Here is a 26,891-nt window from a genome sequence, read left to right as displayed (position 1 = left end):
TTGTTTGGCTATTACAAAATTTTAATGGAAAGAAAAATGCTGGTCCCGAGAACTTCGTTATAACAGGAGTCGCCTACAATATAATTTGCTGGAACAAAGTAACAGTGTTCGAACCATGAATCAAGAAGTACATAATTTCCCTTTAGATTGGGGATCAATATTTCTTTCTTTTTTTCAATCTTCACTTCTGAATTCAAACTTGCTGATATTTTCTGTTCTTGTCAGAAGTGATAATCAAAATGTAAAATGTTGAAAGCAGAGGTAACAACACAGTTTACAGGCTCTTGTTAGACCCATGACTTGCCTGATGAAGCTGTACTTTCTTAGTGGTGCTGTCCCAGAAAAAAATAATGTGATATAATTCATGGTGAGAATTCAGAATTACCAAGGTGCCTGTGAGTGAATGGTCCACTTTATTTGGAAAGATTTTAAAGCTAACATAAATGCCTATCAGTCAGAAGTATATGTGAGAAAAAAAAACCACCCACCTTAACTCACTGTGATTTTATAAGTACCTGTCCACTTAAAAGGTGTTGACATGATTATTTTATCTATATAGCTAATCATTTGCAAATCTCCCCAATATAAACTTCTGTTACCCACACTTTACAATATCCAATGCATGTACATACCCCTTTTGTTTCTGGTTTTTACTTGATGAACAAATGAAAATTGAATGCTTGCAGTGCCAGTGGGTGATAAGAAAATGAATATTGATTCACATCTTCATTGATGACAGTGAATTTTGGAGATAATGTCATCACAAAACTGTTCAGCTTTCATTGATGGTATGGAGCCATGTTTTTGTGATGAGAGTTTTCTTTGGCCAATTCCTACACAGGAAGTTTTGTTGGAAGATAAATGATTTTTAACCTGTTGAGGATGGACTGATTTTGCTACAACATGCATTTCCCATAGACACTTGCCCGAGTATACTCGGGACTCGTCCTTAGCAGGTTAAAGATGTACCCTGCAGCTATACATAAGTTGGAACAATTCTTATGCGTTCATTTTGTGCATTTAGTTCATACATGGCAACATGTACAAAGCAGTGTATGAAAATTGTTTTTGAAATAAAATTACCATCAACTTCCATAGTCTGACTGTATTGCATTTTACCAGACTAATCACATTCATCATTTATATCCTAGTTGAATGCGTCAGAGAAATGAGTCATTTGGATTTTGTATATCACCTCAAGTCAAGAGGATATTAGGCCAAATAAAAAACAGAAAGTAGTTTCTCATCCTCGGGCATCTGACTTTGGTGCTATATTGATTTCTTTACTATTTATTCTTTCTGTCAAAATAATGATGAAAATATCAAAAATTGTGTTCCTTGTCCTTGTCTGCATCTTTTTTTAGTTGGCACATCAACTTTTTGGATATTTACTTCTTTGGGATGGCCAATAAAATGTCAAGAAATTTACCTACAGATCGCAATTGCATGCATACATTGCATTAGAATATCCTGTAGTAATATCGTATCCACTAAGACCCGTATATCGTACCACTAGAGTGATCTACGAACCCGCCACTATACTGTGGGCCTGTGTGTGGTGAGGTATTGAAAAAGCATCACAGCGCTTGTACATTTGTACATTGTGAATGCACATAAGTCTTTGCACATTGTGTATGCATGCAAACATTAGTATTATTCTTCATTTCAACAGTTGGTTATGTACTCGGCCCGCTATACCGTGCCAACCAAGATGCCAAGTATGGTAAAACCGGGTTTCATACCGCCTTGTAAATGATTATCAGAAGTACAGAATCACTGTAAATATCCCACATCCCAACACTCTTCCTCCTGAGTCTCCAAAGTCTGATAGAACTGGAAGACAAGTACATTTTGGAATAACGCAGTCGCTTAAGTTGAAAGCTCTGCATTGTACTCATTGTAAGCAGGTGCGGTATGGACAATACACACACGTTATAGCGCAGCCATTGGTATACAAATACGATATGTGATATGTACATGTACATAGCAGCACTGTAAAATCATTCCAAAATGTGCAGAAGTGCCAAAATTAATGGCAAATATTCAACTTTTACCTGACTTTGTAGACTCAGGTGCAGGTATTCTGGCTTGTGATTTTCTTCTTTTTTTTCTTTTTTTTTTTTTTTTTTTGGGGGGGGGGGGTTAGTTTGTGCAAGACTTGAAACCATCATAATATGTATCTGCTAGCTTGCACTTGCCCATGTATGCAGTGGCTTTATATCAGAAAAATAGTAAGATATCAAATGGTAGGGACATCTGAGATCACCTCTCTCCAAAAATTCGGGACGAGAAACTACTTTCAGTTTTTTACTTGGCCTTTTTTATTTAAATTCCCTGACTTGAAGCATACTGTACCATGTGTACACAGGATTGGCCAAGTTAACGTAATTCTTTATCATCCAATAGTCACTCTCTTTGCAGTGGGAGAATTTAGTTAACTTCTGAAATTGATGGTGTCTATGTGTATGTATGTTTGAGAATTGTAATTCCAGTAGCAGCAGAGCATTAAAACTAGCCAGATTCTTCAAGTCTTTTGCCCCAGAAATTAAAGCATAATACACATATATTTTTAATTGAGTATATTCAAATTAGGGGTGTGTGTGTATGCCAAATACCATTGTAAATTAAAGCTTACAGTACCAGAGGTGCAGCTTCTCCAAGGTAACTTACCAAATGTTTAAGTGCTATACTTTGATAAATGGTCCTGTTTGTCCAGGGTAGCCCCTTCAGTGTTAGCACCAGAGGACCCTTCCATTATCATTACCCAAGCATTGCCAGGTACACATTTTTACACCTGGATTGATACAGACAATGTGGGTACAACTTCTTGTCCAAGGATGATGATGATGATGATGATGAAACTGCATTTATAGAGCGCCATTTATCTGTAGAGACAGTCAAAGGCACCTGGTTCCCACAATGTGTCACACATCATTCACAAAGTTGCTGGAAAAGATAAGTCTTCAGTTCATGTGTGAAGGTATTAAGGCTGTGACATTCCAAAGCGGGACTGGTAGAGAATTCCACAGAAGTGGCGCAACAGAAGAGAAGGATGTAAGGACTACAAGGAGTGTGAACTCAGGACCTCCGTTCAATCAGGGAGGTGTTAGAAAAGGAGAGACAACTCCTGCTCTCCTTTGAAGTCATGTGCGGCACCGCCAAGAAGTTATGCGCTTAACTACAGGTGGAAATCAGGTGCTTTAACAAAAGAGAGCGTCAATAATTGGGACTAGCGCTCTCACATCTAGAAATACTTGCCCCTACTGCAATTCGCTCTCTCTCTCTTTCAATGTGATGGCAACAATGAATTTGTGTACCTTGAATTGGAGCAGCAAATCAAAATGCAGTGTAAACTGACAATTTTAACAGCAAATAGTTTAAAAGCACGCTGGTGCACGCTTTAGTGGAGTACTTTATTTGAAAGATCAAACTATCCCTGATTAAAGGATAGAAAACTAACATGCGGAAATGTGGGCATTATAGAAAAATATTAGGTTTTTAAGATGGCGTAATTTTCATTTCGTTTCAATTTGCGCATTACGAAGAAACTAGAAATACATGTTTATAATATTGAATTCTTTCCTAAACTGCTCTTAATCAATTTGAGTATTTCATTTAAAATTTTATGGGGAAATAAAGCTTGTAATTCAACGAAAGGTGAAATGCGTTCTTCGTCTCCGAACTTCGTCTTGCAAGTAGAGCGGTGCAGCGCATGACTTCAAAGTGTATAGTGGAATGCTAGACATCCCATTGTAACGCTTTGAACCAAAACATGTGTTTGCATGAATTACGAAGAGTTGTCTTTCCTTTTCTAACACCTCCCTGGTTCAAGTAGTCCAGTGTCTCACCCACTGTACCACAGTGCCCTCAGATACTGCTTGATCTGTACAGCAAGTTTTTATACATTCATTCATGAGCCAAGGAAACATATAGGCTGCAAAACTGTCCCTATCCATCCTTGTGCATGATACTACCTTGGTACAGGATGCATTAGGCAAGTTACTGCATTGTTGCATTGCGTATAGGAATGGCAAGATTTGGGTGAACATGAAAGAGACTGATTCAGGGGTAGTTCAAGGTTTAAAAAATTAAAACATTCTTTACAGATTATCATTATTCCTGCATCATGGTATGATTTACTGAATCTCTTGTCATGAAAAACTTCCAAAGATGACTTTGCTGTAATTTTTTCTTTCCATTTCTTCCTGTGGGGATACTGAATTTGTGGAATGGGATTCAGGAACCTTGTTTATTGCTTTGTGAATATTTTTGAGGTAACACCAATTTACATTCTGACATGGAATGAAAGGTGAGTGAAAGCAAAAACTACCATTGCAATGAAGTGTAATGCTAGAACTGAGATTATTACCACCACCAAGTAGGTAATGTTTTTTTACCAGCATTTGTTTGTTTGTTGCTTGTTTGTATGTTTGTTTGTTTGCAAAATAACTCAAAAAAAGTTGTCATTAGATTTGGGTGAAGCTTATAGAAAAAGTTGATAATGACACCAGAAGCAGATGATGAAATTTTGATAGTGATCCGGACCACGGTCTTGATCCAGGATTTTGTTAAATTGTTTTGAAGGATTATCATTGGCAAAAAGGGCCAACAAACAAGGGAGTTCAAGCTGCACATATTTGAGGTGTGGATGCACCCACTGAGCTGGCACTCGCATGCAGGGGAACTCAAAGCAGATGAGGTAGAAAGTTGTCTTATGGGATATAGGGTGATTTTCATCACGTTTTGTATGGGTGGAAACGAGCTGCTTGGCAGAGGTCTGTGCTCTCCGAATGCTTCTCTAGTTTTGCTTAAAGGACAAGTTCACCTTCATAGACATGTGGGTTGAGTGAATGCAGCAATATTAGTAGAACACATCAGTGAGAGTTTGAGCAAAATCGGACAATCCGTTAAAAAGTTATGAATTTTTGAAGTTTCTGCTTAGTCACAGCTGGATGAAAAGACTACTATAGCTTGTAATGTCACATGAGTACAACGATATAAAGAAGGAATAAAGAAAATTCAACATATTTCCATTTTTCTCGCATGACAAAAGAACACTCGACTTCTCTCTTTCAGGAGGCAGGGGGAATAATATTACCCTTAACATACGTCAGTAGCAAGTCAAAGAAATGTGCACTTTATTCAAAAAGTAAATTTTTTGTGAAATTCTCTTTTTATTTTCCTTATATAGTTGTACGCATGTGACATCATACACTGTACTTAGTCTTCTCTTCCAGCAGTGACTGCGCAGATATTAAAAATATTCGTAACTTTTGAACCAATTGTCCAATTTTCCTCAAACTTTCACTTATGTGTTCTACTAATATTGCTGTATTATCTCAATCCTTATGTATATGAAGGTGGACTTGTCCTTTAAGATATGTCTATTAAAAAAAAATGAACTGGCGATGTGATAGTAGGTTGCACAGTCATTGGTCATGTTCAACTAAAGTCGAAATTCTTTGGCTGCTTGTGTGCTCTGTATGAAGTAGTACACAATTCTTTATAGGGATTTCCGAATACTGGTATCCGGGTCGAGCCAGCTTCCCATTGCATAGTTTCCCCACACTACCAGATCTTTGATGATCTCTTCAGTACCTGGGGTCACATTCTCTGTAATGTTACAAGCTGGCCCACTTCAGTACTATCCCCCATCTTCACTGACATTACTGAGTCCTTTTCATTCCATTTCTTCTCTCTATTTACCTGCTGTATCACTATATCATGATTCCATGTGTGATTTTACCCTGTGAGTTTGCTCTGTGTACAGTACCGTCATGTCTTCTTGATGAAATATATTTATGATGTATGCTATTTGTGCATCTGTTCCTTTAATGCTGCCCCGTTCCACATTCTAATGATCCCGTATTCCAAAATTTCGACTACCACTTCACACTCTAACCATCCTCTATTGTAGAAGGTTCTGCTCCCATTTCACACTTTAACCATCCTCTGTATCATAAAGAATAGCCTCTATTCCATACCAGCTTCTGCTCCCATTCACACTCTAGCCCTCCTCTATTGCAGAAGTGATTTAATAATAATGATAATATATCAATTTATAAAGCGCAAAACCTATAGACATATATTCTTCTGCGCTGCAAAAGCTCCTGATGTGCTTGATAATAATGAACAATTAAACGAAAAGATGTGTTTTTAGCCGTGATTTAAAAACTGCTACGGTTGGGGATTTCCTTCATACCGATCTCTCTTGCCATCATGGCTTCTGTTACACAGTTAATATGTTATTCTCCAATTTAGATCCTAACATACCTTGCAAATTGTGTTTTTCTTTGACATACTGCTTTTACGCCTTTTTTTTTCCTCAGTGGGAAGAGTGGGTTCCTTGACTTACGCCAGATTGTGGCTAGACAAGTTGAGGGCTTTCCATGCCAAACATTTCCCCCCAATACATCTTTCGTCTCTGTTCCCTGTGCGTCATTATGCATACACTCTTCAGTCTGTATGCTTCATTGCTTGATAGCTTTCTTCCACTAATCTGTGTTGTACTTCTCTCCCCATATGTGCCCCCCTCCTGCTCCCCTCTCCCTCCTCCATCTCCCGCTATGTTTGGCGTCTCTCAGCGTTTGCCCTTTCTTCCCCACCCTCTTCTGTCACGGTATGTGCATCTCTTTCATCTCCACCTCATCACACTAATTTACCCAGCTGTCTGTGCTCCAGTCTCTCTCCCAAGGAAGTAATCACCGATACCCACACATGGCCCAAGAATTTATTCCAGTCTCTTCTCTTTCAGCTTTCCAGGTCCTCCTTCCTTTGGTCTTGTCAGCTAATCTGCATATTTGTCTTCAGTCTGTTCAAGATTGTCCCCGTCATTCTTGCCTGGTGTTTTTCTCTTATATCGTAGTGTGGGTTGCCCTTTTAATGAATGCCATCCGAATTTGATGTTCTGTTCATGCCAGGTTGGGTGTCTTGATCCCCCAGCTGTGGGGTATTGCCCCTCTATTTTGGCCCAGCTGACGGGAGGGATCACTCCCGCATCTTTGTCTGTCTCCACGTACATCATATGGTGTTGGCTCACCAGAAATGTTTCCCATCCGCTGTGCCTGCTCCTCTTTCATGCTTTCCCTTCAATATCTTTCTCATCATCTCCCCTTCAGTCCTCTTTCCTGAAAGAAAATGAAAATGTGGGGCAAGTATCTTTGTTGGATTTGTTGTCCTGACCTTTTATTCCAACATCTCAGGTTACAGGGGTAAGGAAATGTTCCAAAGTTCAGTTTCCCCTTATGTGACATTGTATTCAAAGGTATATCTGACATCAGTCTTTGTTGGATCTTTGTCAAGTAAAAGAAAGTGGAAGCATTCATATTTCTTCTTAATTTCATTTTTCCTTTTATACTTTAAAATCTATTCTCATGGTAATTACATCTCACAGTTCTTACATATCTCTTTATAGTCTGGATATTTTTTTTGTAACCTCTCACTTCTGATTTTTTGAAGGTTTCAGTCAGTGCTCCTCTTGTCCTGACTGTGTGCTAAGCCGTCACTTTTCTGTAGTACCTCTGTTGGTAATGTTGATTTCCTCCTGCATTTTTTAGTCACCCCCTGGTCTCCATGGATCCATACTAGACATTATTCTCTCCCTTTTTTTCCATCAGTCGCTTTTGATCAGACCCTCAGCAAGGAATATCACCATTACTCTCATCCTTTTCTTTCTTTCTACAGCAGTCTGTCCTCCCTTGACCCACACAGAGTCCCAAGATCAACCACACCCCAATCCTAATATTCTCTGCATAGCTCAATTTCAAGACATCCACCTTTCACCCCAGAGTCTTGTGTTTGTACTCTACTCCCTTTGTAGTCGTCCCACCAAACAACCATGTGCTCTTCGCTCATGCACTGCAAATTGCATGCATTCTCTCAGTCCTTCTAAGAGGTTTATCAGACGTACAAAAGAACGTGTTTGGAAACCTGTTTAGAAAACCCTTTTCTTGGTAATTAAGTTATTTTTGTAAGTTTTAATGCAAACAAAAATTATGCTGCTCCAAACATATTTCACAAATTCTGTTTTCCCATCTATGGTCAGGATGTGCTGAGCAATTGTGTTTTGAGTGATTGTCCATTTCCAGTGAGAATGGTTTAACCTCTAAAATGTGAGTGTGGAAGTGGATCTGAGCTTGACCTGTGGTTCACTTCTACCATGATGAGTGCATGTATGCACATATTCTTGCATGCATGTAAAACACACCAAGAGGTGTGTGTTTGATTGACGGGATATGGAGTTTGTGACAGCACTGTTGTATGCACTGTCATTTGCAATTAGCATTTCAGAATCATGATTACAAATGAGAAATTTTTGTAGTGTGAAGCCCCTGAGAGACATCTCATGCGCTTCTCTCCCCTTCCTCCTCCTCCTCCGCCCTTATCTCCGCCGGCCCATTATGATTGTTTTCTTTCAATACCACTCGACAGTGAGAAAATCGGCCCAGGAAATTGATCCTGCTGCTCCTGTGATCTGCTTAATTCAAGAGGAGTCGATCATTAGGCGCCTCTTTCATCTTGCCTCTCCTTTCAAACCCTCCTGCCCACTTCTTTCAAACCCTCCCGCTCTCTTCCCCCGACAAGCCCGCCATGGTCTATATCCTTCCCCATCTTCCATTACTGCATGTTAAGCAAACATCTCGCTGCTGCATTGCTCACCCTCGCAAGGTAGGACTGTTGTACTTGACCATGGCCCCAAACCTAGTTGTTTCCATGGATATCATTATCCAGCATACAACCAGGAGACTGGTTTATCATCTCGTGGCTGCTATTCACATGACTTTCTTGAGTATCGCCTCTTTGTCTTACCTATCTGTACAATCAAAGAAGTTTATTAGGGGAAAGATATCTGATGGTAAGTAGACATGAACCCACTGCATACCAGATTTGTAAAGGCCTATACAAAGTTTGTCAGGTTTTTAACATGTCATATATAGGGAAGGAGTTAACGTAAGGCAAATACTGTACTAGCTAAAATTTTTGTGGTGGATTCATTTTCATGAATGGCCTTTCAACTGTGAATATAGTGATGCACAAATGTAATGGGAGATTCAGCAGCAGAAGGACTCGAATTATAGAGGCACTTGTGATTAAAGTCCTTCTGCTACATTCTCATAGTAGATGATCTCTGAACCTGTTGTCTAAAGGGATTTACTGTTGTAATATAAATCAAAGTACATGATATAGGATCTTCACTCATAAAGGAGGGAGATAATAAAGTCGATCTTTCTGAAAGAGATTGTTTAATTTAACACCAGGTATGGTGTAGAAATTATCTTGCCAAAATCTGTTGAAACATCTAATTCCATAGTTCCACTTTTGAAAGATAGTCATGAATATACCATACTTTGCTCAATGAAGTGGAAAAAAAAAAATCCTTGTTGACGGTGTCTATTCTCATGCTACAGTGTAGCTGTTGACATTATGGCCAGAATGTAACTATCTGCCTTACTTGAGCACACAATGACCCAAGACATGGGGGAAGGGGTTGAAAGCGAGAGGCGGAGGTGTCGAGGTAAACACTCACACCATGCAGGAGCCTAAAGTGGGATAGATTGAATGTGTGGTATGCTCATTGGTGTGGGATTGAGCGGCCTTTGGAGACCAAGGCAATGCATGAAAGGGTGATGTGTTCGGAAACAAGGCAGAGTCTGGCCAGATGACTTGCTTGCTATGGTTGCTTGGATTATATTAGCCAGTTTCACTTCACTTCACCTCTTCTTCCTCTTCCTCCTCCTCCTCTCCCTCGCTCCTCTACTCTCGTTCCAATCCTTCTTCCCTTCCTCTTTCTCTCCCATCTAGTCATCTGTTTTCCCTTCTCTCCTACTTCTTCCCTCTCCTCCCTGTTTTCTCCTGCCCTCTACTTTCTCTTGTATTTTTCACTCTCTTCCTAAACCTCCTCTTCCTCTTCTTTTTCTCCCTTCCCTCATCTCTCTTTTCTTTTCCTACTCTCTCCTTCCCTCTCCTCTCTTTACTTCTCTTCATTCCTGTTCTCTCTCCTCGGTCTCTGTTCTCCGTCATCCTCTTTTTCTTTCCTTTCATTTTTCCTCCTTTCTTCCCCTCTCTTCTCTCTTACCTTCTTCTTCCCTCTCTAACCACTCCTCCCATTTTCTGCTTTCTCTTTCTGTGTCTCCTCCTCTCTTTTTCTCTTTTCCTATCTTCTGTCTGTCCTTCCTTCTCTTCTGCTCTCCTACTCTCTTCTTTCTCCTCTTTCTTCCCCTGCCTTGCCCCTTTCTTTTTTCTTGGTATCATCCCCTCCATCGTTCTTTCCCAACTCTAGGATTCTCTCATGATGGCAATGAAAATGATAACACCTAGTCACTGTTCAGCAATATATGTTTCATACATCCAGCATAAGATGTTTCCTTTTCTGTGCATTCACTTTGTCTGTGTGTGTGTGTTTTGGTGATTGGGTGAAGGGGATTATTTCACTGGAGATGTATAATATCTTATTCATTGGCTGTATGCCTGGTGGCAGTGTACACAAACTAATGAATTTTTCAGAATAAAGACTTTGCTCCTTGATCCTCATAGTTTCATTCCCTCATCTTCTCTCCGTTCTGCATCACTTGACCACTGATAGTCTTTTGAAATACTCTTGGATTCTGGAGTTTGTTTGTTTGTTTGTTTGTTTGTTTTTGTTTTTGCAGGGGAAAGCACCGGTGAGGATGTCTGTACTCATCTTTTTGCTCTGTTCTTCTAACTGTGGACTTGATCGTAATCAAACTATATCCTTGTACCTTCTTCTGGTCTTGAAAAAAAAGACACCTTCCTTACTTGCTTTGTTACTCTGAATGAAAGGGAAATATAACAAAGCATATCATAGGTCATGTTTTCATAAATTATTGCCAGTTCTTATTAAGGTATGACAGGTATGAGTTCCTGCGTGTCAACTGATTTTTTTTTATTTTATATATACTATTGAAAGTAGTGGACATTTACATTGTGCCTTGTCTGTTAGATTTATATTCATGGTGTTTGTTATGGAATAGCATAAACTTGAAACAACACAACAGAAAGCTGACAGTGTTAAAACTGCTTGTACATGGCATCTATTAGTGCTGGATGAGCTATTGAATCCTACTTCTTATCCTCTCAGTTGGCTTGGTTTAGGATTGGGAGGGGCGGATTGGGTGAGTCATGGGCTGGGGTGGGTAGACAGGGCAGATGGGTGGGGCAGATGAGCAAGGCAGATATGGCGATGCAGACAGGGTGCAGCAAGTGAGAATGTGTGGGTAAAGCAGAGCTCTGCCACCAGATGACTCTCAAAGTTTGGAATTAACAAAACAGACTCATATGACTGGAAAAAGCCAGGCTGTACTCTGGTGTCAATTTTACCACCTCATCCTACATCTTGGGGGGGGGGGGGGGGAGAGGAGGAGGGGCGGAGTTTTATACTTCGTGTTGGTGATAGCCAACATCTTAAGTGTTTGGTTGCTATTTGTGGAATGCCTGGTTGAGGGAAATGTGATTCTACCCCAGCAAGTTTGCCAAAGCTGGACGCATCGCTTCAGCCTTCAAGTGCAGCGCAAGTTGAGGAATGATCTGAAAGCATGCATTTATGAAAGAAAACACCAAACATTCCAAGTGTAGAGGTGGATGAGATGCTGAGAAAGAGAAAGAGAGAGAGAGATAGAAAAGGGGAGATGGGGAGCAGAATGAAGAGAGATAGAGAGAGAGAGAGGTGCTCATGCACACACAGAAAGCAAACAACTGGTTGAGATGAAATCGTGGCATGGAGAGTAAGATGCGATCTTTAAAGGGTAAACCGAACACTCGAATAGGAATATCGTGAAAATAAACCTGTGCCTAAATCAATTGGAAACATCATATTTAGATAAAATGTGTTTCAGGATTGTGTATAATATTTTATTTTGTTTGTGTACATTCGTCTTCTTTGCAAGCACAGTGATATAGTTGAATTATGAATATCGTATCTAAATGGCAGGTTATAATGATAATAATGATATCGCACATCCTGTAATTCGCTTGTGTTGTGTTCATGATGAAATTGAAAACAATTTGAAAGACATTTGAATGTCAAAAGTGTAGAGAAAGCTTCAGTGTTTTATTTTTGGTGTTCCCTGTAGGCTAAAGTCATATCACAGAGGATATAGTTATGGTTTATTTATATTTTTTACTATACTGGAAAGATTTTAGCACAGAAAATTAAAAATATCATATCACACAGCTGTGGTATTTCTTTCAAAAATCTGTCTTATGTGTGAAAAGAGGCAGTATAGATAAAATTGGGTCAAAGTTTTCCAATGGATTTCTTCATTATGGTACATTGTACAGTAGACATTGACTTTTTGTGGATGCCATAAGTGTCGTATGCCTCTACAACATACAGGAAGAAGCCAGTTTGTGCACTTATTTCCAATAAATAAGTACCATTTTCAGTTTTTATTCCCTGCAAATATCTGTAGTTTGCAAGTGGCCATCATGGACCATAAAACAATGGAACAGACTTCCGTGGGACGTCATTGAGGCCAGTACCATTAACACCTTTGTGTCAAGGGCCTTGAGACTGGAGTAATAGCCAAGCTGACACTATTCTCATTTTATTTTTATTCATTTATGTTTGCTTATTGGTTTTATTTAGTCTTTTGCCCTCCTCAACAAGACAAGCCATTTAAAGTTAAACCAAGAAGACAAATTAGTGCAGGGTGCAATACCAATCTCCTTTGAAATTGACAAAATAATCAGCTAGTTGATTGAGGTCACTCAGCAGGAAGAAGAAGAAGATTAAAAAAAAAAATCACTTGAAATTTAAAAGAGTGCCTCAAATAGCTAGTTTCCCATGAGCAGAATGCATGTTACTCTCAGTGTCCAACTGCTCTTTTTTTTTCAACAAATGTTACACCATGGGCTTGGATGATGGCTTTACAGATCAGAGAGGATTTAAAATCTCTGATTTGAAGAACTCTAGGCATAATAACAACCACACACACTAGAAGCCCAAGCAACAATAATTTTGCCGTGGTCCTGGGTACCCAAATTAGCAATTCTACCTCAAATTGATTTTATGGAAGCTTGTAATCTGTACCTAAAATAAACTCATGGAGATGCATCCAAAACATCAATCTTCAGTAAAACATCAAAATTTTAATCCTTGAGATACTCCTGCAAATTTCAGTTTGGTGTCCACACACCACCCCCCCCCCCCCCACACACACACAGCCTCGTGTAACATGATTTGTATCAACAACGATGTAGCACACATGAGAAATCACCCTCAAAATTCAACAAAAGCTATGTTTCTAGAGAGAAAATGAAAACATATGACTAAATTCAGCCAAAAGAAAAAAAAAACAGAAATAAAACCTATTGGCTTTGGAGATAAGGAAATTTGTTAACCTTGCATAACTCTTGTTACTGTAAACAGAAAGCTCAATTGACATATACTACATTTGGAATGCATGCTAAATAAGATTAATGTCTATTTGAGGAAATGTTTAAAATTTAATTGGTTATCTTTCCCTGTTACACAGAGCTCACAAAAAAAACCCTAGGAAATAATTTTAGTGTATTTTGATTAATTCCATATGAAATTGATATCTCAGAACTGTGTCACACTTTCGGTTACCAGTAGTGTAAAAGTACGCATACATACTGTCACCTAGGCAGGCATCAGCAGACCCTCCCTGAGGAGTTGATTAAAACATTGCCATTTTATGCCATGCCATGATTGATGATATGCTTCAGAAGAGACACAAGAGAGAGGACATGCTAGATAATCTAGCCCCCTTCTAGGTGAACTATGGGGGGGGGGGGGGGGGGGGGGAATGGGGAGTACTGTATCTGTGAATATTTATGTGTCTGATGAGGGTGTACCTCCACTGCACCTATCGTAGGAAGGAAATATTTTTAGAGAGCCAATCCCACATATAAAATGAAGCATCATACTGAATTCTGTTCTCTCCCGCTGGGGCATTTTTTCAAAGGAAGCAAACGTTGTTCCATATTGAATATGTCTTGGGTTTTTGTTCAACAGATTGCTTCAAAAAAAGAAAGTAATGTTAGGTTGATATCGAAGTACTGAATTCTTTCAACATGCAGTGGCAGACTTGGGTAAAAACAAAACAAAAAAACCTGCATGCTGCAAGACAGTGACTGTATGCACTTTGGCAGGTCAGTTGGAGTGCAAGGTCTCTTCCTTCTTTCACATCTTACCTAGATCATCACACTGTAGTGTCAATATGAATATGACAGTAAAATAGTAAATGTGTAGGCACAGCTATGATGATATCTGTTATTTATTAACTATATTGAGTAGTGGTGTTTGAGATGATAATGGTGGTGATAGTGATGTAGATGCTGTGAAAAGATAATGTCATTTGGCGTTAACTGTAAAAGAATCTGCTGCTGTATGCAGAATATTGTTAAGTTTAATGCCACACATCTAGGAATAACAATTTTATGATCATGAAGAATACATTCTTTGTCCGTTCTGCAAAAGAGCAGGCATTTGAATAGGGGAAAATTTAGTACACGGTTAGGTTTAGGCATTTTATGTTTCTCTTGCTGTTAACAAAATGCAGGCATATGAGTCAGAATGGTCAGTTTGGGGTGTATTGCCCTTGGAATGACACTGAGAGGCCTGATGAATGCCTTCTATTGCAGAGCTCACCAACAGCATGCAAGTGCATGACAATTTACCAGAATGCATCCATGCCTTATGCATTGCCTTTCTGTGATCCGTATGGGGCCACAAGGCAGACAGTTAGGATAAATGGAATTGGAGAAAGCCCCAGTTTGCACTGGGTGCGGAATCTGTTCCGCCGAAAGCTCAGTGGACAATAAGATGAAGCTTTGTGTCTGTATAGGCTAGTGTATGTAGTTGAGAGAGACTAGACTAGACGTTCATCTGTTGACTTTGTGACATCATTAGTTATAAGAAAGATGAATTGCTATATTTCTTTTCCACAGCATGACTAGACATGACTGAGCATGATAAGTTCTTGTGATATAATCGTTTTGTGCAGGTAATAAGATGATATGTCATATAAACCAAAAAGTCTACTTATTTTTGTGCTGTATGCATACAACTATGAAAAAGAAGCATATAACACGACAACATTGTGTATTCTGATAGGGAAAAAGTGGTACTTATCATTTCTGCTGGTACAATATGTGTATCACACAGCAAGATTTCTCATTAAAATATCTTGTAAAGTGATGTTTGTGTTTGAAACTCATTTTCTGATAGTCAGGCTGAATCAGACATGCAGATAACTCTACATAACAGTAACCAAGTGATAGTAGAATGGAGCAGATAATAATATCATGACTGTGGCCTACCCTGGATGGCTACATATCACACCCCTCCCCCCTATCCCATATTTCCCTCCCCGTGAATTGCTGAACACGGTGCGGAATAGCTGGTGGAAATGGGATCCCAGGCTGCTATTTAGGGCTCATTGCAGTAAGTCCTGGGAGATACTCATTCCTGCGCCCCGTCTACAGGGGAGGCCAAATCGCGAGATGCTATTAACGGCAATTACGCACCTCCAGTTGGTAGCGGCTGGCATCTGTTATGAAATAATGCGTATGCACTATTCTGGGCTGGCTAGGAACACTCTATGTCATAGGGGAGAGGATGATTGAAACAAGGGGGGGGGCTAAAAAAAAGGTCTGAACATGAATCTAGTTGAAATGAACAACTTTATGCATGTTGGAGATGGAGATAGAATATACAGAGAATGAGTGAGAGAGAGATAGAGAGACATGTGAGAAATTGTTAGGGAGATTAAAGAGAAAAACAAGGTTGTAACCACAAAGGACCAGAGGACTTGACTTATTGATATTCTTGTAATTGATTTGTGAATAATGTTTGAGATATCGGCAAGCACAAAAGAGGGACTTTTCTCAGGTAAAAATATTTGATTTGGTGGTTATGGTTAACAAGACAATAAAGTGAAAAGCATCTTTTTGAGTTGCCATCATCAGCAGGTGGTATCAAGAGTCATGACTTCATTGTCTCTCAGTGGAGCACATTGAAATGGCATTTAAGAGCTTGTTTTTGGAGAACGATAATGTATTGAGCTTTGGATGATATGAGTCCTGCAGTGATGTCGTTCATGGGGTCCATGTGTTTGTGCTGCCCTGACACAGGAAAATATTGAAGCAAGGTTTGCTTGTTGAAGGCCCTTTTTTATGGTCGTGTGATGAATCAGTGTGACAGTGTGTCGCTGTCTCTCGTAGAGGCCAACAACATTTTATTTCATCTGCCCTCTTTTTTCTTTTTTCTTTTTTCTTGATTGGCACTGGTGGATTTTGTTGATCACCTCCATTTGATAATTGGCCTGGGGACTTACAGTTGCATGACCCTTGATGCAATCAATGGAAAGGTAGTCAAGCATGAATTATACACAGTTTTTACAGTTACGTGCCCTTCTCGGCTTTCAAAGGTCAAAATACTTGTATTGATTTGATTTGATTTGATTTGATTTGATTTGTCAAACAGTTTAAGATTTCAAAGCAAACACATACAACTTAAGGATGCTACATTTGCCTTTTACATACTTATGTGAAGGAATTAATAATACCTATTGATGTACCTGTTGTATCTATGACTCGACATTCCCATTTTTTTTTTGTTTTTTGTCTAACCTACGTCAATTTGTGCATACACACTGTCATGGGCACACTCAGTTCTCAAAGTGTTATACCTTTGGTTTTGGGAGCATAGGGAGTTTGTTTGAGTGTGAGATGAGAATCTCTAGAGTTCTGCTGTTTACTGGGTTGATGAGATCAGCTTGTAGAGAAAGTGCCTCGTATTGGTAAAAACCAAAATGTCTCCCACAATTGATGGGATCATGTGAATGCCCAAAGAAGGGCAGTTATGAACCTTTACTGAATCTTGGTAAAACAGGGACTGTGTTGGCAATGAATCAAAAGTAATAAACTGCAAAGGGTAAAGAGTGTCAGAAGGTCATTAATTCGAGTGGATGTGTTTGTGTAATAGGTGTTTATATATTCATATAAATTATACATTATCATGCACACACACACACATGTGCATGCGTGCACACACACACACACACACACACATGATAACATACATATTTATGTAAGTAGAGAGAGGGAGACACATGTATATGTGCATAAATGTTTATTCATATGTAGTAGTGGGTACAAGAATACTATTTCCAAGAGTTCTACCATGTACTATAAGCCCTCTCATCCTGTATCCACGTTGGATGGACATCCTCCTACCATGCACTCCATGTTATGTCAAGAAAATGATAGCATGTCTTATTTCTCATTGAACAGATGACAAGCAAATATATATATATAAAATGTATTAGTTTACTCTCTCCTTCACAGCTGGACTGGAAATGTGATTGCTTGCAACATGTGTATACACTCTGCAATATGACCTGCTGTTCTTTATGCCATTTCTTTCTTCATATAATGTGATGTGTGATGTGGTCCAGTTTGGAGATTAATGATTGCATGTTTGAGGAAGTTCAGTGTACTGTACTGATTGCTGTAATGCGACATGACATCTGTTCATCTGCCTGTTGAGTGCTGTTGCTTTTTCTTTCCTATTATTGTTTAATGCAACCATATATGGAAGTGTGTATATCTGCATTGTATGATTTTTTTTCTTTGCATCGACTAACCTCATTTCTTTTTTTACCCCTCTCAAAATGAGACCCATTGATGATGTGAATGAAAGAACTAGCACTGTACTCTTATTTGACATTCTTTCAGGCATTTATAAAAATATAATCCTAGTATGACTGATTGTGCATATATATTGATATGTCTTATTTGACATTCTTTCAGGCATTTTAAAAGTATAATCCTAGTATGACTTTGATTGTGCATATATATTGATATGTGTATCTTACGATGTCATTGTACATTTTGAATCATGACTATATCTGCAACCTTATACCTTACCATATTCATTTTTCTTTCCTGTCATATTCCACCCTTCAGAGTATTTTCTCTCAAGTGTTTGAGCTGGAACAGGCTGACCTAGAGAACAAAGGACCACACAATGGCAATGGGTAAGACTGCTGTCTCTTTTCTTTCATGGTCTTTTCTTTCATGGTCTTAAAGGGAAACTTCGCAGTTCCTATGAGTTTCTTCATATGATGCCCTTGAGCAATGTCATCTTTGACCCTTATATTGTCGATGTTGTTGATGACTCGTTTGTACAGGTCTAAAGTCAGTTATGATTCACTGTCATAGTATTAAGCATGGTGTGAGCAAATTGGACTCGACTGATCATATCAATCTTATGTAGATCGAGAACTAGTAAAACAATTACAAAGCAAACTTGACTGCTATGTTACACATATTCACACACAAGTTCCTGTGGGTTGCTAGCAAGCAAACTTTGTCTGAGTGCATGTAATCATGCCCTCTTGAATCTACAATCCATGTCCCTTTAAAGGTCCTATTTACCTGTGGGTACAATGATTTAGAAAATTTTCAAGATATGACATTTAAAGCACATGACTAGGTCTGTTGTATCGCAAAACCTCCTATCATATAAAATTTTGCGATAAAGCCTAAAACATATGGAGATATCTGTATTTTTCTCATTAATCCATAACTGTAGACGGTTTAGTCTAGAAGCATTGTTATTATAACTATTGTTCATATTTTGTATATTCAACAATACTTACATTGATTTTACCAATTAGATTTTTTACAGAGGCTGTTTCTATCCCTAACTCACCTTTTAGACCTATTTTAAAGCACTAATGCTGGATTTTTGTTTCATCTGCAAATGGTAAATTATGCCTTTAATCTAATTTGCATAAGTGAATGTGACTTGAAGTAGTTTTTCATGAAATTATGAGAAGCTTGAAAATTCCAGTGTTGCTTTATAATTTTCTTTAAACTTTTATCAAAAACCTACACTGTTCACTATTGGTGATTTTATTCAGTTGAAGTAAAATTTGTAACACAGAAAGTAGACTTCCACGTTAAACCTGGTTTGCCATAAAATCATACTTGAGTGAATGCATCCTACAGTATATCCTACCTGAAAGATAGTGATCAATAAATTGAAAATACAAAAGGAAATGATGTCATGGATACACTTTTAGAGCAAGGTAACGAATACTTTTAAGGATTCAAGTGAATAATCACTTCTCTGTGAAAAATGTGATTCTTCATTCAGTGCCTCAGTGAATTGATACACTCACTTGACAAACTGTTGCATTGATTTTGCAACATATGGATCATCAACAGTAACTACTGTTATGATTCATCCACACTCATTTTGTGTTGTTTGTTTGATAAACAGTGACAGGTATCAAATAAATCTGCAGTTTTTATTTTTACGATGATGCATAACAAGTGTGTTGAAAAAGCATATTTCCATTCTGACGTTTTCGTAGGAAGACATGACGTTTGTTTCTTTGTTTACCCAAGTTGGCATAAGATTGACGTAAGTTGCAAAATCAAACCACAGAGTGCCACTACCCAAGGATGAGAGGTGGCTTTCTTAGCCTAGAAGGAATTACCGTCTTGTCGTGGGTGCTCGGAAAACACTCAAGGATATCCGTCCAATAACAATTCCTGAGTTTATGCCTGCTTGCCCCCGCAATTGGCGATGCACGGCACGTAAGCGGGGAATGGGACGTAGCGGCCGAAGCGAGCCACTCTTCCCCTCTACTCATTGTGAAGTCAGTGGCCAGTGGTGAGATGTTCTCTGCACTGCATAAATCAACATTTGGAGCGAGTGTAGCGGAGAACCCGGGCTCTCTACATCAAATGGGTTGGATTAGTGTAGAGAGCTCTGTTCAGACTTTCCGTTGCTTATGCATTCGTAAAGCAGGCTTCTACTTTATTGTGTACGCAGGAGGATATAGTGGTATTTGTCGATAGGAAATTTGTGTTTTGCAAATTAGGGATGTATGTCAAGGCTACTTGTGAGACTTATTTGTTAATTTATTCATTTTTCTTGTTTCTCTTTGGGGGTGGGAGGAAGAGGCAAACTTATTCAGAAATTGTAAGAATTAAGAAGAAAATGTTTTAGTGTATGAATTACTACAACTAGTAGCCATTAAATTAGCATGGATTTGCAGAGAAATCTTCATGACACATTAATTTTCAAAGGGAATAGTTTGGATGAGTATGAAGGAGTGGGATGCTGGTTGCGTATCATCCGTTTCAAGTAGCAGATACAGAAAATCATTTTGAGGATAGGAAATTGAAAGCAGAAGGGTGCATATGTGCAAGTAGAAATGAGAGCAGTCAGGAGATGATTACATAATATGAGAGGCATAGATGAAAAAAAAAAAAAACAGGAAGAGAGAAAGAGCCAGAGTGGGTGAGAGAGGAAGAGAGAAGGAGCAGGGGGAGGAGGAGAGAGAAATGGTCAGCAAGATTGGATGTGAGTGAGATGTATCGCCATTTTCATTTCCTGTGGAAAGAGTTTTCTGTAATCTTTGACTGGTATTGATGGAGTGTCCGCCGTGGCCCCCACTGGGTCAGTGGGCAGAGTACATCATTTGAGGGGGTCATCCAGTCCGTTGCGGTCTTCTCACTTTTCGCTGCCACCAAGCATCCTTGAGCCTCTCTCACTAGTCTCTCTGAATTACTCTCATTTGGCTTCTCATTGGAAATTCATGGAGGCATCTCTCCCTCTCGCTACCCGCTACCCCGGACGACGCAGCGCCATCGAGGCAGGCCAATAAGAAACCGTACGAACGCACACACTAGGTCACAGCGAGCTTCTTCACGGTGACAGCATTTTGAGAAATGTTCATAATCTGATTACAGGCAAAAATAAAGATTTGCTTCGCTATTTCTGTCACATTGCTTCCTACGATGATGACTTAAACCCTTTAGAATTGTGTGTTTCTGAGTTTACATCAGTATTTCCGACTAAAATGTCACAATGGCAGGAGAGTCTTACACACAGAGATTTGTAGCCAGTGTGATTAGGTTTTCTCATTGAGTCTACCCAAGGCTAATTATGAGTATACTGACTTTTGGAATGAATAGGATAGAAAAGAAGATTTTCAAATGGAGACTGGGAGAAAGAGAGGGGATGTGGGCGTGTGTGTAAGAGAGGAAAATGGAAAAGATTGCCTGGATACATTACAGGAGGACACAATAAAGGTCACGCCATGAATGGATCTCATTAATGAGATGACCATCTCATAAGAACTGGAAGGTATCTGATGATAACTATGAAGGAGAGATACTGCATTTGCCTTATTATCTTCCATCCTGGTTAGTTGTCCTTACAATGATTAAAGATGGAAAGAAATTAGAATGAATGGAAAGGAAAAAAGTCAGATAATTACACAAATAAACATCTCACTGGGATGAAATATATCGGTAGATTCTAATGAGATGGGTTTCCATCTGTGTGGTATATATGTAGATTAGTTGTAAGCAGGGAAGCAGGGCTGTGGGAGAAATATGTGGACTATATTATATTATTTCATATGGTAAGGAAATTGTGAAGAAAGCATATGGCATGCATTTCTGCTTTTTTTTTTTTTTTTGCCTGGACAGGTACAATTTTAAAAGTCTTTTTGAATCCCTCCCCCCTACATGTTCTTGAACATAAGGGTGCATTTATTTATACTCAACCTTTTTTTTTCTTTTTTTCTTTTTGCCAGAATCAGGCTTTTGAAATGCTTTTAGTTGAAAACGTAGTTGCGTTCCAACTCATTTTATTTATTTATTTATTTATTTATTTGTTTATTTATTCATTTATTCTGTCATATTTTGATATAGATACTGTTTCAAAATGCACAAAAAGGTGCATTGACAATCAGCAATTTTCTCTAAATGCATTAACAGGGAAGCATAAATGGAAATCACATTTACAATCAGTGATTCTCTGTAAATATGGTTCATGGAGAAGCATAAATGCAAAATCATGTATAAAGATTTATATTCTTACATCTTCTCAGTGCCTTTCCAGTTAATGTGAAATAGACACGAATGCTGAACAGCTCCTCTGATAGGGGTTTATAGTTTTTCAACAGTGCAGAGTGCATGCTCGTGAAGTTGTCTCCTCGAGCTCGAAAAAATTGAGCACAAACTGTACCCATGTGAACAGCATTTTGGATCTGCATTTGAAACCAGCCTGTAAAAATGCCATCAATCGCAAATTGAGCATAAAAACACCCCAAGTCACAAATTGAAGATGATACAAGTTCTAGTCTTATCCATGTAGTTTTGTGCATACTGGGGAAGAATGAAAAATGTAAAGGTGGGTTAAGAAAGGAGATGGAGTTGGAAGAGATGGAGAAAATAGCGATGGAAGATGAGAGATGGAGGAGGATGGCAAAAGATGAAGAGAAAGGAAAATAAAAGAAGATGAGGATAGGAAAAAGGGGAAGGGGGTAGAAGAAAGCAGAGGGGTAGGAAATGGGAAGAAAGGGTGATAGCCAAGATACCCTTAAAGTATGTTTCGAGTATGATGTATGTTTCACAAGAGATGAGTTCACACTGTATGAGAATGTGGCCAACATGAGGCAAGTGAATAGCAGGCATGGAGAGGGATCATCACTTGTAGATTTCATGACAATTTGATGGATGATGGTCCTCTGCTTTTGATTCCTTCATAAATCTTGATTTACTCCTACTCATTTCATCAATGTTCAGAGGAAAAGTGGTCTCTGGACTGATCAAGCAGTACACCTCAGCAATTAGTATGGCTGAGAAGGGGCAGGGCAGCTCGAGACCTTAGAGTATCAAGAGGCCTGGAAAGCCATACTGCATGCTATCATGTTTGGGGTATCCCCAAGCAATGCCGTCAGTGCCTCCTGAATCATTAGCCTTCAATGACATGGGAGGACTAAACATGATGTATCACAAACATGATGTATCACCTCCATGAGCCTTTAAAGGAGCAATGTACCCTTGTTGTGAATGTATTTCATTCGAGAAGTTGAGATTCATTGTTGCATGTTTTGAAAACTGCAACATATCTACCCCTTTTACTTCAGTCATGCTTGTGCAAGAAAAATATGTGATTTAATTAATCGTGTTCTACAGTCAACTCCTTATAATCAGTGGCTGTCAGTATGTGTTACTGGAGATATGTATACACACAATACAAATCTCAAATGATAAATATGCCGTTGTAAGATCTCACAAAGATATGCATCTAGACTAGCGTACAATGTTATCAGTGATTGTATGTGCACCATCTCTACTTCCTGTACAGGGTTCTCTTGACTAACAGGAGACATAGTTTTACTACCTCACACAGCTGTTCTGATACTGGAGCAGAAAAATACAAACCTACCTACCTACATAAATACACACATGAAAGATTGTTTCAAATTCCCACCAACCAGAAATGACGCCCATGAACATTTGTGACGAGCTACAAGAAAAGGATCCTAAAGTCGCTGACGGCTGAGCCGAGAAAAACGAGTTTGATGTCACATCATCAAAATTGTTCTAAACTATTGGATTTCTGTTTTTGGCCTAATTTTGTAGTCTAATGTTTTGTCTATCATCTGCCGAAATTTCGAAGCTAAATCATCAAAGGAAAGGCAAGAAATCAGAGATTTTCTGGGCCTTGATTTTCCGACTTTCAATGTGACAGAAACGTGTCCGAAGATTTGGATTTAGCGCCGCAGCTAGACTCCGCCCCTATAGAAATGAAGGAGTGATCTTATTGGTCAGTGCGTGGCATCCTGATTACTGATTGGTCGTGCGTAGACCGCTGGTGCTAAGCTTGAATGAACATCGCAGAGGTTGCTAGGAGCATACCTTCTATTGCCATGCGGTGAAAACTGTCTCGCCTCCCCTTGTTCATGAAAGCGTCGGAAGGAAAACTTTGAAGGTGTTTTTCTCGAAACTCTGATTTCCTCAACCACTTGACATGCGCTAATAAAATCATCGATATCTCCGCAACAGAGTACTGTTATGAGTTGTGTTCTATATGAAATTAAAGTAGAAGAGTAAGGAAATTATGTCATGCCATTTTCAGAAAATTGTCCTCCCCCGACTTTCGGATCCTTTTGTTGTAGCGGGTCACATTTGATGATGCTTCTTATCCCAATGCTGGTTTTTCGATCTTTTCCAGCTTAACATACAAACGTTGGACCTTGTCATTTTTTTGACATTCGCATCCTTTGCAAATGGTTCACATATCCAATGAAAACAGCTGCAGTCTTACAGCTGGATGATTGAATTGCTTACAGATGCTGAGCCTAATCTTTACTCTGTGTTTATACATCACTAATAATTTCATCGAGTTGGTCATGTGACTTGACTGTTTGCGAAATCTGCATCTAGCTCCTCGAAATATGTGGCAAATTGTTAATTTTTCTAGAGGATAATGGTTTCACACATAAAAGGCATTTCATGTACCATTAGATTCTCCATAAGTTAGAAACCATTTTCAGCTCCCACATGACTGCTATGAGTACCTAATAAATGACTCCAGCATAGCCTGTACACAGTTAGTGCAGGCTTCCTATACTTCAGCTTGCTCATTGTACCACAGATATCAACGCAGTGCATCAACGGTGCACTTGTCAGAAACCAACTCATGAGTGTGTTCAAATTCCATGTATCGGTGTTTGGGTTTTTTTGCCAAGTTTACCTATGTCAGTGCCAAAGGACTGCACAGCCTTTTAACAGCTGTTGCCGGCAAAAAAACAAACAGTTAATAAACAACAACTACAACACAACAAAATGAACAAAAAACAAAAAAGACTCAAAAATACAAACCAAATCCCAGACTTTCCTCAAGCAAGCTACAATAAGTTCTTGTCGGTCGTCAATCAAACTTAACACATAAGAATATGTCACTATGTTAGTGTTTTTGTTTATTGCCGGTGTTGTCATCTGAATCATTATTGGATTTGTCTATTTTCATTGCATTTGTTCTCTCCATGCAGTAACGGCTGTCGCTTTCCAATCCATATTGGCATCACAGGGTATGTGGCCACAACAGGGGAGGTAGGTACTGCTTTGATTCTTTCTGTATGTCTGTTGTCAGAGACTTGTTAGAAATTTGTTGCCATCTATTTCTGTTCCTTTCATTTAAATCAGAGCAACGTGTCACGCTTTGGATCTAACAATGTCCTTGTTTGGCCTTAGAAACAACATTTCACCTTACTGCTTTCTTTTTTGTTGGTGTTTTTCTCTGTAAATAAACATTAAATTTCTCATATTCTTTTTGATATGACTCTGAATCAAGTCCAGTGCCATTCTTATGAGATGAGTCAGCTTTTTTAGCATAAAAGTGGACTGAATCTACAAGCTGTTCACCATGGGATCAAATCTTATATTCTCTTGACACTGTTCAAATGTAGTCTTTGTGCTCTGACTGAATGTTAAATTCACAGGCAAGCCTTGAGGGACATCTATCTTATGGGTAGCTGTCAATGATGGCTAACATATCTGAACTTGTATTCTGTATTTTTAGCTGTGTTAAGTCTTTACCAAAATGTACAAAAAATTATGATATATGTTAATGTGGGATTTAGAATGTTAGACGAGAGCATACTCTGTACCTTGCAAAAGGACAATGCATGCCAACCAGTGTTATACCACAGGCTGTTGAGGAGAACATGAAGTGCAGTGATTTCGTCATGACCATCTTGGGGCTGGCAGTAGAGAATGGGAGGGGAACGGGATGGAAGTGATTGGGGAGGGGTGGGTAGAGGTAGTGGCATTAAACATAAGAGTAGGGGGAAGAGAGGGAGTTGGGGCTATTGGGAGATGGATAGATGAAGAAGGGAGGGGGCTAGTGGAAGTGGGAGTAGAGGAAGGAAGGGGCTAATGGGAGAGGAGTAGATGAAGAAGGGAGAGGCTGGGTGGAGTTTGGCATAGATGAAGAATGACAAGAGCTGGTATTAGGGAAACTAAAGGAAGATGATTATGGGTGATAGGTGGTGAAAGGGAAGGGGATGGTGTGAGAAGGATAAGGACAGGAGGGCAGTGGAAGAGAGGGAAGAGGAAGGGAAGGGGACAGTGGGAAAGGAGGTAGAAGAGTGGAGGGGGTGGTGGGATTGGGGGTAGGAGAAATGGAGGGGATGGTAGGAGTGGGGTAAGGAAAAGGGGAGGTAAAGGAGTGGGAATATGGGTAGGGAAGGGGATAGGAAGGACAGGGAAATGGTGGGAGTGGGGTAAGGGAAGGGAAGGGGTAGGAGTGGGGTACAAGCAGCCTAGAAGGCTGTAGGAGTGTGGTAAGAGATTCCAAATGATAGTGAGAAACAGTGTCATCTCCCTCGTCATATCTTGATAAACAGGCAGTTGTAATGAACAGCCTCGAATTCTAAACACTAGCACGCAAGAGAAGCTTGCGTAAACTGGGATGGCGTAAACAGGGATGTGATGAGCTAAAACATACCGCTCTGCCTGGCATCTACCTCTGCCTGGGTAGCAGGTTGATTCCAGCAGTAAGCCGGATTTAGGTTAAGCCACTGGTGTCCAAATCAGGTGATCCATGTATCCAAAAGAAGCGTGGTTAGCCCAGAAATGACAATCAACCATATGATTGGTGGTTGCAGTAGACTCAATGTCAATTGTGGGAATTTGAGATTGATTGTAGGGATTTTGGAATCAGGGCATATTGTATCTCATTCTTTCTCATTGTCCACAAGTATGCATGTATTTATAGACATTCTAAGGTCGTACTTATTTCTGCTCACATGCTGCTACATGGTCATAAGCATAGAGATGATACATTACTTTGAGTCTAAAAAAACCAAAGTGAAGTATTATTGGGAAGTGTGAAGTAAGATAGAGAAATTTGACAGAGTAGGTGTACAAAATTTAGATTAACCTCAACTTTTGATGCTTTGTTTGTGTTCTGTATTGTTAATGAAAATTTTAGCCCTAACCTAGAAGGCAAATTGGACAAATGATTTTAAGTCATTAGCACTTGACTATCTGTGCATGATCTGCCATAATGTCTATGGCAGCCAAGT

At 39.2% G+C, this 26,891-nt stretch overlaps 1 protein-coding gene across 4 annotated transcripts in view; it reads left to right on the top strand.

The window, feature by feature from the left end:
• LOC139715992 (dual 3',5'-cyclic-AMP and -GMP phosphodiesterase 11-like) overlaps window positions 1-26,891 on the top strand; it is a 170,761-nt gene that overhangs the window by 125,473 nt on the left and 18,397 nt on the right. For all 4 annotated transcript variants that reach the window (XM_071627549.1, XM_071627548.1, XM_071627546.1 and 1 more), the window contains 2 exons: window positions 17,953-18,023; window positions 24,855-24,915. In XM_071627549.1, coding sequence (XP_071483650.1) covers window positions 17,953-18,023; window positions 24,855-24,915 — 132 coding nt within the window. The remainder of the gene's footprint in view (window positions 1-17,952; window positions 18,024-24,854; window positions 24,916-26,891) is intronic.

This window comes from Diadema antillarum, unplaced genomic scaffold (assembly GCF_040938485.1).
Source record: "Diadema antillarum isolate AM-2024a unplaced genomic scaffold, OU_Dant_1.0 scf00000059, whole genome shotgun sequence".
NCBI lineage: Eukaryota > Metazoa > Echinodermata > Echinoidea > Diadematoida > Diadematidae > Diadema > Diadema antillarum.
The sequence above is the reverse complement of the archived record's forward strand: the minus strand, read 5'-3'. Positions and strand labels throughout refer to the sequence as shown.